This window comes from Panulirus ornatus, chromosome 25 (genome assembly GCF_036320965.1).
Source record: "Panulirus ornatus isolate Po-2019 chromosome 25, ASM3632096v1, whole genome shotgun sequence".
NCBI lineage: Eukaryota > Metazoa > Arthropoda > Malacostraca > Decapoda > Palinuridae > Panulirus > Panulirus ornatus.
The window spans coordinates 24,229,477-24,243,372 of NC_092248.1; the positions used below are offsets into that span (position 1 = coordinate 24,229,477).

At 37.6% G+C, this 13,896-nt stretch overlaps 1 protein-coding gene across 1 annotated transcript in view; it reads left to right on the top strand.

Annotated features, from left to right (window-relative positions):
- The window catches only part of LOC139757340 (glutamate receptor-like), a 62,535-nt gene extending 54,899 nt beyond the window's left edge, over nt 1-7,636 (top strand). Inside the window, exon 14 of the mRNA XM_071677764.1 lies at nt 7,502-7,636. Coding sequence (XP_071533865.1) covers nt 7,502-7,636 — 135 coding nt within the window. The remainder of the gene's footprint in view (nt 1-7,501) is intronic.
- The last annotated feature ends 6,260 nt before the right edge of the window (nt 7,637-13,896 follow it).

The following is a 13,896-nucleotide window of genomic DNA, read 5'->3' on the forward strand; positions in this document are numbered from 1 at the left end:
ATTCACATTTACTCTTAACTTTCTTCTTTCACACTCTTTACCAAACTCAGTCACCAGCTTCTGCAGTTTCTCACATGAATCAGCCACCAGCGCTGGATCATCAGCGAACAACAACTGACTCACTTCCCAAGCTCTCTCATCCACAACAGACTTCATATATATATATATATATATATATATATATATATATATATATCCCTGGGGATAGGGGAGAAAAAATAATTCCCACGCATTCCTCAAGTGTCGTAAAAGGCGACTAAAGGGTACGGGAGCGGGGGGCTAGAAACCCACTCATCCTTGTATTTTAACTTTCTAAAAGGAGAAACAGAAGGAGTCACGCGGGGAGTGGTCATCCTCCTCGAAGGCTCAGACTGGGGTGTCTTAATGTGTGTGGATATAACCAAGACAAGAAAAAAGGAGAGATAGGTAATATGTTTGAGGAAAGGAACCTGGATGTTTTGGCTCTGAGTGAAACGAAGCTCAAGAGTAAAGGGGAAGAGTGGTCTGGGAATGTCTTGGCATTAAAGTCGGAGGTAAGTGACAGGACAAGAGGAAGGGAAGGAGTAGCACTACTCCTGAAAGAGAAATGGTGGGAGTATGTGATAAAGTGTAAGAAATAACCTCTAGATTGATATAGGTAAAACTGAAAGTTGATGGAGAGAGATGGGTGATTATTGGTGCATATGCACCTGGGCATGAGAAGAAAGATCATGAGAGGCAAGTGTTTTGGGAGCAGCTGAATGAGTGTGTTAGTGGTTTTGATGCACAAGACTGGGTTATAGTGATGGGTGATTTATGGGTGATACATGGGGTGTTCAGTGTTGGAAATGAAAATGGTGGAGAGCTTATAGAATTATGTGCTGAAATAGGACTGGTTATTGGGAATACCTGGTTTAAAAAGAGAGATATACATAAGTATACGTATGGAAGTAGGAGAGATGGCCAGTGAGCGTTATTGGATTACGTGTTAATTGATAGGCGCGCGAAAGAGAGACTTTTGAATGTTAATGTGCTGAGAGGCGCAACTGGAGGGATGTCTGATCATTATCTTGTCGAGACGATGGTGAAGATTTGTAAAGGTTTTCCGAAAAGAAGAGATAATGTTGGGGTGAAGAGAGTCTTGAGAGTAAGTGAGCTTGGGAAGGAGACTTGTGTGAGGAAGTACCAGGAGAGACTGAGTACAGAATGGAAAAAGGTAAGAACAAAGGAGGTAAGGGGAGTGGGGGAGGAATGGGATATATTTAGGGAAGCAGTGATGGCTGGCGCAAAAGATGCTTGTGGCATGAGAAGCTTGGGAGGTGGGCATATTAGAAAGGGTAGTGAAAGGTGGGATAAAGAAGTAAGGTTATTAGTGAAAGAGAAGAAAGAGGCATTTGGACGATTTTTGTAGGGAAATAATGCAAATGAGTGGGATATGTAGAAAAGAAAGAGGCAGGAGGTCAAGAGAAAGGTTCAGGAGGTGAAAAAGAGGGCAAATGAGAGTTGGGGTGAGAGAGTATCATCAAATTTTACGGAGAATAAAAAGATGTTTTGGAAGGAGATAAATAAAGTACGTAAGAAAAAGAAACAAACGGGAACTTCAGTGAATGGGGATAATGGGGATGTGATAAGAAGTAGTGGTGATGTGAGAAGGAGATGGAGTGAGTATTTTGAACGTTTGTTGAATGTGTTTGATAATAGCGTGGCAGATGGTAAACAGAGAAGAGGAAGTAAAAGCCTTGTGGAAGATGACAGCCGGCAAGGCAGCGGGTTTGGATGGTATTCCAGTGGAATTTATTAAAAAAGGGGGTGACTGTATTGTTGACTGGTTGGTAAGATATTTAATGTATGTATGATTCATGGTGAGGTGCCTGAGGATTGGCGGAATGTTTCCATAGTGTCATTGTACAAAGGCAAAGGGGATAAGAGTGAGTGTTCAAATAACAGAGGTATACGTTTGTTGTGTATTCCTTGTAAATTCTATGGGAGGGTAATGACTGAGAGGGTAAAGGCATGTACAGAGCATCAGATTGTGGAAGAGTAGTGTGGTTTCAGAAGTGGTAGAGGATGTGTGGATCAGGTGTTTGCTTTGAAGAATGTATGTGAGAAATACTTAGAAAAGCAAATGGATTTGTATGTAGCATTTATGGATCTGGAGAAGGCATATGATAGAGATGACAGAGATGCTCTGTGGAAGGTATTAAGGATATATGGTGTGGGAGGCAAGTTTTTAGAAGCAGTGAAAAGTTTTTATCGAGGATGTAAGGCATGTATACGTGTAGGAAGAGAGGAAAGTGATTGGGTCTCAGTAAATGTAGGTTTGCGGCAGGGGTGTGTGATGTCTCCATGGTTGTTTAATTTGTTTATGGATGGGGTTGTTAGGGAGGTGAATGCAAGAGTTTTGGAAAGAGGGGCAAGTATGCAGTCAGTTGTGGATGAGAGAGCATGGGAAGTGAGTCAGTTGTTGTTCGTTGATGATACAGCACTGGTGGCTGATTCATATGAGAAACTGCAGAAGCTGGTGACTGAGTTTGGTAAAGTGTGTGAAAGAAGAAAGTTAAGAGTAAATGTGAATAAGAGCAAGGTTATTAGGTACAGTGGGGTTGAGGGTCAAGTCAATTGGGAGGTGAGTTTGAACGGAGAAAAACTGGAGGAAGTGAAGTGTTTTAGATATCTGGGAGTGGATCTGGCAGCGGATGGAACCATGGAAGCGGAAGTGGATCACAGGGTGGGGGAGGGGGCGAAAATTCTGGGAGCCTTGAAGAATGTGTGGAAGTCGAGAACATTATCTCGGAAAGCAAAAATGGGTATGTTTGTAGGAATAGTGGTTCCAACAATGTTGTATGGTTGCGAGGCGTGGGCTATGGATAGAGTTGTGCGCAGGAGGATGGATGTGCTGGAAATAAGATGTTTGAGGACAATGTGTGGTGTGAGGTGGTTTGATCGAGTAAGTAACGTAAGGGTAAGAGAGATGTGTGGAAATAAAAAGAGCGTGGTTGAGAGAGCAGAAGAGGGTGTTTTGAAATGGTTTGGGCACATGGAGAGAATGAGTGAGGAAAGATTGACCAAGAGGATATATGTGTCGGAGGTGGAGGGAACGAGGAGAAGAGGGAGACCAAATTGGAGGTGGAAAGATGGAGTGAAAAAGATTTTGTGTGATCGGGGCCTGAACATGCAGGAGGGTGAAAGGAGGGCAAGGAATAGAGTGAATTGGAGCGATGTGGTATACCGGGGTTGACGTGCTATCAGTGGATTGAATCAGGGCATGTGAAGCGTCTGGGGTAAACCTTGGAAAGCTGTGTAGGTATGTATATTTGCGTGTGTGGACGTATGTATATACATGTGTATGGGGGTGGGTTGTGCCATTTCTTTCGTCTGTTTCCTTGCGCTACCTCGCAAACGCGGGAGACAGCGACAAAGCAAAAAAAAAAAAGAAAAAAAAATAATATATATATATATATATATATATATATATATATATATATATATATATATATATATATATATATATATATATATATATATATATATATATATATATATATATATATATATATATTGGAAAGGATCACAATTTTGCGCGTGATGAAGTATATTCCTAAGAGTCCAGAGGGAAAATGGAACGCAATAAGGATACATATGTTTACCAAATGGCCTCCTAGCTACGTCTCTTTAATGTATACCGACTGGATGTTATATTTCTCCCTTGTGTCTCCCCGGATGATGTGATTATTAACGAAAGTGCACTTGGGAACTTATATATCCATATATCCCCTATCCCTGGGGATAGGGGTGAAACAATACATCCCACGCATTCCTCAAGTGTCGTAAAAGGCGACTAAAGGGGACTGGGGCAGGGGCTGGAAACATTCCCCTCCTTGTATTTTAAGTTTCTAGAAGGAGAAACAGAAGAAGGAGTCACGCGGGGGGTGCTCATCCTCCTCGAAGGCTCAGATTGGGGTGTCTGAATGTGTGTGGATGTAACCAAGATGAGAAAAAAGGAGAGATAGTTAGTATGTTTGAGGAAAGGAACCTGGATGTTTTGGCTCTGCGTGAAACGAAGCTCAAGGGTAAAGGGGAAGAACGCTTTGGGAATGTCTTGGGAGTAAAGTCAGGGATAGTGAGAGGAAAAGAGGAAGGGAATGAGTAGCACTATTCCTGAAACGGGAGTGGTGGGAGTATGTGATATAGTGCAAGAAAGTAACCTCTAGATTGATATGGGTAAAACTGAAAGTGGATGGAGAGAGATGGGTGATTATTGGTGCATATGTACCTAGGCATGATAAGAAAGATCATGAGAGGCAAGTGTTTTGGGAGCAGCTGAGTGAGTTTGTTATTGGTTTTGATGCACGAGACCAGGTTATAGTGATAGGTGATTTGAATGCAAAGGTGAGTAATGTGGTATTTGATGGAACAATTGGTGTACATGGGTTGGTCAGTGTTGTAAATGGAAATGGTAAAGAGCTTGTAGATTTATGTGCTGAAAAAGGACTGGTGACTGGGAATACCTGGTTTAAAAAGAGATATATACATAAGTATACGTACGTAAGTAGGAGAGATGGCCAGAGAGCGTTATTTGATTATATGTTAATCGATAGATGCGCGAAAGAGAGACTTTTGCATCTTAATGTGCTGAGAGGTGCAACTAGACGGATGTCTGATCATAATCTTGTCGAGGCGAGGGTGAAGATTTGTAGAGGTTTTCCGAAAAGAAGAGAGAATGTTGGGGTGAAGAGAGTGGTGAGAGTAAGTGAACTCGGAAGGGAGACTTGTGTGAGGAAGTACCAAGAGAGACTGGGTACAGAATGGAAAAAGATGAGAACAAAGGACGTAAGGGGAGTGGGGAAGGAATGGGCTGTATTTAGGAAAGCAGTGATGGCTTGCGCAAAAGATGCTTGTTGCATGAGAAGCGTGGGAGGTGGGCAGATTAGAAAGGGTAGTGAGTGGTGAGATGAAGAGGTAAGATTATTAGTGAAACAGAAGAGAGAGGCGTTTGGACGATTTTTGCAGGGAAATAATGCAAATGAGTGGGAGATGTATAAAAGAAAGAGGCAGGAGGTCAAGAGAAAGGTGCAGGAGGTGAAAAAGAGGGCAAATGAGAGTTGGGGTGAGAGAGTATCATTAAATTTTAGTGAGAATAAAAAGTTGTTTTGGAAGGAGATAAATAAAGTACGTAAGACAAGGAAACAAATGGGAACTTCAGTGAAGGGGGCTAATGGGGATGTGATAACATGTAGTGGTGATGTGAGAAGGAGGTGGAGTGAGTATTTTGAACGTTTGTTGAATGTTTGATTATAGAGTGGCAGATATAGGGTGTTTTGATCGAGGTGGTGTGCAAAGTGAGAAGGTCAGGGAGAATGATTTGGTAAGCACAGAAGAGGTAGTAAAAGCTTTGCGGAAGATGAAAGCCGGCAAGGTAGAGGGTTTGGATGGTATTGCAGTGGAATTTATTAAAAAAGGGGGTGAATGTATTGTTGACTGGTTGGTAAGGTTATTTAGTGTATGTATGACTCATGGTGAGGTGCCTGAGGATTGGCAGAATGCTTGCACAGTGCCATTGTACAAAGGCAAAGGGAACAAAAGTGAGTGTTTAAATTATAGAGGTATAAGTTTGTTGAGTATTCTTTGTAAATTATATTGGAGGGTATTGATTGAGAGGGTGAAGGCATGTACAGAGCATCAGATTAGGGTAGAGCAGTGTGGTTTCCGATGTAGTAGAGGATGTGTGGATCAGGTGTTTGCTTTGAAGAATGCAAGTGAGAAATACTTAGAAAAATAAATGGATTTGTATGAAGCAATTATGAATTTGGAGAAGGCATATGATTGAGTTGATAGAGATGCTCTGTGGAAGGTATTAAGAATATATGGTGTGGGAGGCAAGTTGTTAGAACCAGTGAAAAGATTTTATTGAGGATGTAAGGCATTTGTACGTGTAGGAAGAGAGGAAAGTGATTGGTTATCAGTGAATGTAGTTGCGGCAGGATTGTGTGATGTCTCCATGGTTGTTTAATTTGTTTATGGATGGGGTTGTTAGGGAGGTGAATGCAAGAGTTTTGGAAAGAGGGTCAAGTATGCAGTCTGTTGTGGATGAGAGAGCTTGGGAAGTGAGTCAGTTGATGTTCGCTGATGATACAGCGCTCGTGGATGATTCATGTGAGAAACTGCAGAAGCTTGTGACTGAGTTTGGTAAAATGTGTGAAAGAAGAAAGTTGAGAGTAAACGTGAATAAGAGCAAGGTTATTAGATACAGTAGGGTTGAGGGTCAAGTCAATTGGGAAGTAAGGTTGAATGGAGAAAAACTGGAGGAAGTAGTGTTTTTGATATCTGGGAGTGGATCTGGCAGCGGATGGAACCATGGAAGCGGAGTGAATCATAGGGTGGGGGAAGGGGCGAAAATTCTGGAAGCCTTGAAGAATGTGTGGAAGTCGAGAACATTATCTCGGAAAGCAAAAATGGGTATGTTTGAAGGAATAGTGGTTCCAACAATGTTGTATGGTTGCGAGGCGTTGGCTATGGATAGAGTTGTGCACAGGAGGGTGGATGTGCTAGAAATGAGATGTTTGAGGACAATATGTGGTGTGAGGTGGTTTGATCGAGTAAGTAATGTAAGGGTAAGAGAGATGTGTGGAAATAAAAAAGATTGTTGTTGAGAGAGCAGAAGAGGGTGTTTTGAAATGGTTTGGTCACATGGAGAGAATGAGTGAGGAAAGATTGACCAAGAGGATATATGTGTCAGAGGTGGAGGGAACGAGGAGAAGTGGGAGACCAAATTGGAGGTGGAAAGATGGAATGAAAAAGATTTTAAGTGATCGGAATCTAAACATGCAGGAGGGTGAAAGGCGTGCAAGGAATAGAGTGAATTGGAACGATGTGGTATACCGGGATCGACGTGCTGTCAATGGATTGAACCAGAGCATGTGAAGCGTTTGGGGTAAACCCTGGAAAGTTCTGTTCGGCCTGGATGTGGAAAGGGAGCTGTGGTTTCGGTGCATTATTACATGACAGCTAGAGACTGAGTTTGAACGAATGGGGCCTTTGTTGTCTTTTCCTAGCGCTACCTCGCAGACATGAGGGGGGAGGGGGTTGTTATTCCATGTGTGGTGGGGTGGCGATGGGAATAAATAAAGGCAGACAGTATGAATTATGTACATGTGTATATATGTATATGTCTGTGTGTGTATATATACGTATACATTGAGATGTATAGGTATGTATATTTGCGTGTGTGGAAGTGTATGTATATACATGTTTATGTGGGAGGGTTGGGCCATTCTTTCGTCTGTTTCCTTGCGCTACCTCGCTAACACGGGAGAAAGTGACAAAGCAAAATAATGATATTAATGATAATAATAATAAATATATATATATATATATATATATATATATATATATATATATATATATATATATATATATATATATATATATATATATATATATATATATATATACATATATATAAATATATATATGTAGATATTCATATTTGCTGCCTTCATCCATTCTCGTCGCCAATTTTCAGGAGGACAGCAGCCAAGTGTCACTGGGGCTTGAGCATTTGCAAGGAGCCTTCTACGTGCTGCTGTTTGGTTCAAGCATTGCTCTTGTCACCCTGGTGTGGGAGAGCCTCTCCCACTGCCTCACGAGTGATCCCTAACATCCAGCACACCATTACCAGACCTCAGGCCAAAGATCTGATGCGGTTGCAAATGTGGAAAAGATTAGATACTGATACGATGCATGAAGGAAAGTTTGGTATGTTTTTATTTTGGTTGGCTGGTTCGGGGTAGGGGTTAAATTTTTGGAGTTTGGTCGCTTGGTGTTCAAGTGTTGATAACATGATGACTCATGATATACTTTACTTTCAAGCTAATTGTTCACCATATTTATCCTCTGCATGACATAACATTTTGCATATATTCATTTTCTATTTGTATTCTATCTATTACACATAATCGCTATCTCCCGCGTTAGTGAAGTAGCGCAAGGAAACAGACGAGGAATGGCCAAACCCACCCACATACACATGTATATGCATAAACGCCCACACACGCACATATACATACATATATATTTCAACCTATACATTCATATGAATACACAGTCATATACATATATACATATGTATATATCCATACCTGCTGCCTTCATCCATTCTCGTCGCCAACCCGCCACACATGAACCCCCCCCCAGCGAGGCAGTGCCAGGAACAGACAACAAAGGCCACATTCGTGCGCACTTAGTCTCTAGCTGTCATATGTAATGCACCAAAACCACAGCTCCCTTTCCACATCCAGGCCCAACAAAACTTTTCATGGTTTATCCAAGACGCTTTACATGCCCTGGTTCAGACCATTGACAGCACATCGACCCCGGTATAGCACATCGTTCCAATTCATTCTATTCCTTGAGCACCTTTCACTTCCCTGTATGTTCAGCCCTTGATAGCTAAAAATCTCTTTCACCTCATCCTTCCAGCTCCAATATCGTCTCCCGCTTTTCCTTGTTCCCGCCACTTCTGACAGACATATCTTCTTTGTCAATCTTTTCACACTCATTCTCTCAATGTGTAGAAACCATTTCAACACACCCTCTTCTGCGCTCTCAACCACACTCTTTTTATTATAACGCATCTTTCTCTTAGCCTTTCATTACTTGATCAAACCACCTCACACCATATGTTGTCCTCAAACATTTCATTTCCAACACATCCTTCGCACAACCCTATCTATAGCCCATGCCTCGCAACCAATAACATTGTTGGAACCGCTATTTCGGTGCATTACACATGACAGCTAGAGAATGGATGTGAACGAATGCAGTCTTTCTTTGCATGTTCCTGGCGCTGCCTCGCAAACATGGAAAACGATGATTAAGTATGGTGTAAAAAGATGAACATCGGTTTTTTGAATTCACAATCATGAAGTATTCTACTCTAAGTAACCAACAAGTGAAACAGGGATTTTGAGAAGCATACAACATTAGATCAGTGCATCTGTTCTAAATGGGGCTAATTCTAAAAGTTGATTACCACTCACTGTCTAATGATTTGAATGACTTTGTTTGTCAGCTTTCTCAGTTCACAATTGGACTACAGGGACTTCTGAAGGTCAGAAACTGAAAATGTCAAACATACTTGCATTTTCAAATTTCCTTTTGCAGAGCTACTCTGTGCAAATGAAATAGATTTTGATCAACTTATAAGGATAAGGTGCGAGCGACACTTAATCTATGAATTTATCCAGAGTTCAGAACTCGATCCTGTACATTGATATCAAGCAAACAGACTCTAAAACTTTTGCATGAAAGATTTAATTTTCGTTGAACATGAGGGTTTATCCGAATAAAGTTCACTGATTATATAACTCGAAATTGTATAATTTTTCACATAGTTTCCATCCAAATACATTATGTTCTTAATAAACTGATGAATTCTATGAAGAGTTTTATGTATTTTCCTAAACAGATTCATAAGATCAAAATAAGAAATGTCTCTTTAGTTTACGTCGATTTTCTATCTGTCAGGTGCAAACCACAGACGCCTATCTACGATCAGGCCCCAGACACCTTTCTATGGTTTCGTTAACTTGATCATTTACGGCACCAAGAAAGCATGGTTAACTTGATCATTTACGACACCAAGAAAGTATGGTTAACTTGATCATTTACGATGCCACGAAAGTATAGTTCACTTGATGATTAAAGACACCAAGAAAGTGTGATTAATTTGATTATTCACGATACCAGTAAGGTAGGGTTAACTTGATCATTTACAATACCAAGAAAATATGGTTAGCTTCATCATTTACGATATCAAGAAAATATGGTTAACTAGCTCATTTACGATACCAAGAAAGAATGGTTAACTTGAACGTTTACATTGCAAAGAAAGTATGGTTAACTTGATTATCTACAATGCCAATAAGGTACGGTTAGCTTGATCACTTGAAATACCAGTAGAATATGATTAGCTTGATCATTAACGATACCAAGAAAATATAGCTAACTTGATCATTTACAATGCTAAGAAAGTATGGTTGACTTGATCATTTACGATACGAAAAAGTATGATTAACTTCATCACTTACAATACCCAAAAATTTTTGTATGTTAACTTGATCATTTAATATACGAAAAAATATGGTTATCTTGATCATTTACATTACCAAGAAAGTCTGGTTAACTTATCAATTTTGATACCAAGTAAGTAAGTTTAACAAGATCATTTACGATACCAAGAAAGCATGGTCAACTTGATCATTTATGATAACAGGAAAATATGGTTAACTTGATAATTTACGATACCAAGAAAATATGATTAACTTGATCAATTACTATACCAAGAAAGTATGGTTAAGATGATCATTTACGGTACAAAGAAAGTATGGTTAATTTGATCATTTTAAATACCAAGAAAGTATGGTTAACTTTATCAATTACAATACCGAGAAAGTATGGTTAACTAGATCATTTCCGATAACAAAAAGTATCGTTAACTTGATCATTTACGATACCAAGAAAGTATGGTTAAGTTAACCATCTACGATAACAAAAGAGTATGGTTAAATTGATCATTTAAGGTACCAAGAAAGTATGGTTAACTTAGTCATTTACGGTACTAAGAAAGTATGGTTAACTATATCATTTACGATACAAAAAGAATAAGGTTCACTTGATAATTTACGATACCAAGAAAATACGGTAACATGATAATTTACAATACCAAGAAAATATGGCTATCATGTTCATTTACAATACCGAAATAGTATGGTTAACTTGATCATTTACGATACCAAAATTTTCGTTAACTTAATACTTTACGATGCCAAGAAAATATGGTTAACTTGATCATTTACGATGTCAAGAAAGTATTTTTATCTTGATCATTTACAATACTAAGAAAATATGATCAACTTGATAATTTCCGATATCAAGAAAGTATGGTTAACTTGATCATTTACGATACCAAGAAAGTACGGTTAACTTAGTTATTTGCGATACCAATAACGTACGGTTTACTTACTTACTTACAATACCAACAAAATGTGGTTAACTTGATCATTTACCATACCAAGAAAGTATGTTTAACTTTATCATTTTCGATACCAAGAAAGTATGTTTAACAAGATCATTTACAATACCAGGAAAGCATGGTCAACTTGATCATTTATGATAACAAGAAAATATGGTTAACTTGGTGATTTACGATACGAAGAAAATATGGTTAACTTGATCAATTACTATACCAAGAAAGTATGGTTAACATAATCATTTACTGTACAAAGAAAGTATGGCTAATTTGATCATTTGAAATACCAAGAGAGTATGGTTAACTTTATCACTTACAATACCTAGAAAGTATGGTTAACTAGATCATCTACGATACCAAAATGTATCGTTAACTTGATCATTTACGATACCAAGAAACTATGGTTAACTTAACCATTTACGGTACCAAGAAAGTATGTTTAAATTGATCATTTAAGGTACCAAGAAAGTATGGTAAACTTGGTCATTTACGGTACCAAGAAAGTATGGTTAACTATATCTTTTACGATACAAAGAAAGTATGGTTCACCCGATCATTTACGATACCAAGACAATACGCTTAACTTGATCATTTACAATACCAGTAAAATAAGGCTAACATGTTCATTTACAACACCGAAATAGTATAGTTAACTTGATCATTAACGATACCAAAAACTTTCGTTAACTTAATACTTTACGATACCAAGAAAATATGGTTAACGTGATCATTTACGATACCAAGAAAGTATTTTTATCTTGATCATTTACAATACTAAAAAATATGATTAACGATAATTTCCGATACCAAGAAAGTATGGTTGACTTGATTATTTATGATACCAAGAGAATATGGTTAACTGATTATTTACGATACCAATAAGGTACGGTTAACTTAATCACATAAATACCAATAAAATGTGGTTAACTTGATCATTTGCCATACCAAAAAATATGGCTAACTTGAAAATATGGCTAACTTTACAATGCCAAGAAATTATGGTTAACTTGATCATTTACGATACCAAGAAGTATGGTTACTTGATCATTTGCGACACCAAGAAAGTGTGGTTAGGCTGATCATTTACGATACCAAGAAAGTATGGTTAACTTGATCATTTACAATACCAAGAAAGTACAATTACCTTGATCATTTCTATACCAAAAAAGAATCGTTAACTTGATCATTTGCGATATCAAGAAAGTATGGTTAACTTGATCATTTACGATACCAGGAGAGTATCGTTAACATGACCATTCACGATACCAAGAGGTATGGTTAACCTGATCATTTATGATACCAAGAAAGTATGGTTAACTTAATCATTTGTGGTATCAAGAAAGTATGGTTAACTTAATTATTTGTGGTAGCAAGAAAGTATGGTTAACCTGATCATCTACAATACCAAGAAAGTATGATAATCTTAATCATTTACTATACCAAGAAAGAATGTCTAACTTGATCATTTACGATACCAATATAGTATGGTTAACTTGATCAATTACGGTACCAAAAAAGTATGGTTAACTTGATCATTTAAGGTATCAAGAAAGTATGGTTAACTTGATTATTTAAGATTCCAAGAAAGTATGGTTAACTTGATTATTTAAGATACCAAGAAAGTATGGTTAACATAGTCATTTACAGTACAAAGAAAGTATGGTTAATATGATCATTTGAAATTCCACGAAAGTATGTTTAACTTGATCACTTACAATACTGAGAAAAATACCCCCCCCCCCAAAAAAAAAAATGATAACAAGAAAATTTGGTTAACTTGATCATTGAAGATATCAAGAAATATGCTTAACTTGATCATTTACGATACCAAGAAAGTATGGTTAACTTGATTATTTAAGATACCAAGAAAGTATGGTTAACATAGTCATTTACGTTACAAAGAAAGCATGGTTGATACGATCATTTGAAATACCAAGAAAGTATGTTTAACTTGATCACTTCCAAAACCGAGAAAGCATGGTTCACTTGATCATTTACGATACCAAAAAGGAACGTTAACTTGATCATTTACGATGCCAAGAAAGTTTGGTTAACTAAATCTTTTACGATACCAAGAAAGTATGGTTAAATTGATCGTTTAAGTTACCAAGAAAGTTTGGTTAACTTGATTACTCACGGTTCCAAGAAAGTATGATTAATTATGTCATTTACGATAAAAAGAAAATATTGTTAACTTGATCATTTACGATACCAAGAAAATATGGTTAAATTGATCATTTAAGTTACCAAGAAAGTACGGTTAACTTGATCATTTACGGTACCAAGAAAGTATGGTTAACTATATCCTTTACGATGAAAAGAAAATATTGTTAACTTGATCATTTACGATGCCAAGAAAGTATGGTTAACCTGATCACTTACAATACCAAGAATGTATGGTTAACTTGTTCATTTACAATGCCGAAAAAGTATGGTTAACTTGGTCATTTATGATACCAAAAAGTTTCGTTAACTTGGTTCTTTACGATGCTAAGAAAATATGTTTAACCTGATCATTTCCGATACCAAGAAAATTTTTATCTTGATCATTTACATTACTAAGAAAATATTTTTAACTTGATAATTTACGATACCAAGAAGGCATAGTAAATCTGATTATTTAAGATACCAAGAAAATGTGAGTAGCTTGATAATTTGCGATAACAGGAAAGTATCGTTAACCTGACCATTTACGATACAAAGAAGTATGGTTAATTAGATCATTTACTTCACCAAGAAACTATTGTTAAGTTCATCATTTGCGATACCAAGAAAGTATGGATAACTTAATTATTTGTGGTATCAAGAAAGTATGGTTACTTGATCATCAACAATACCAATAAAGTATGATTATCTTGATCATTTACTATAACAAGAAAGAATTGTTA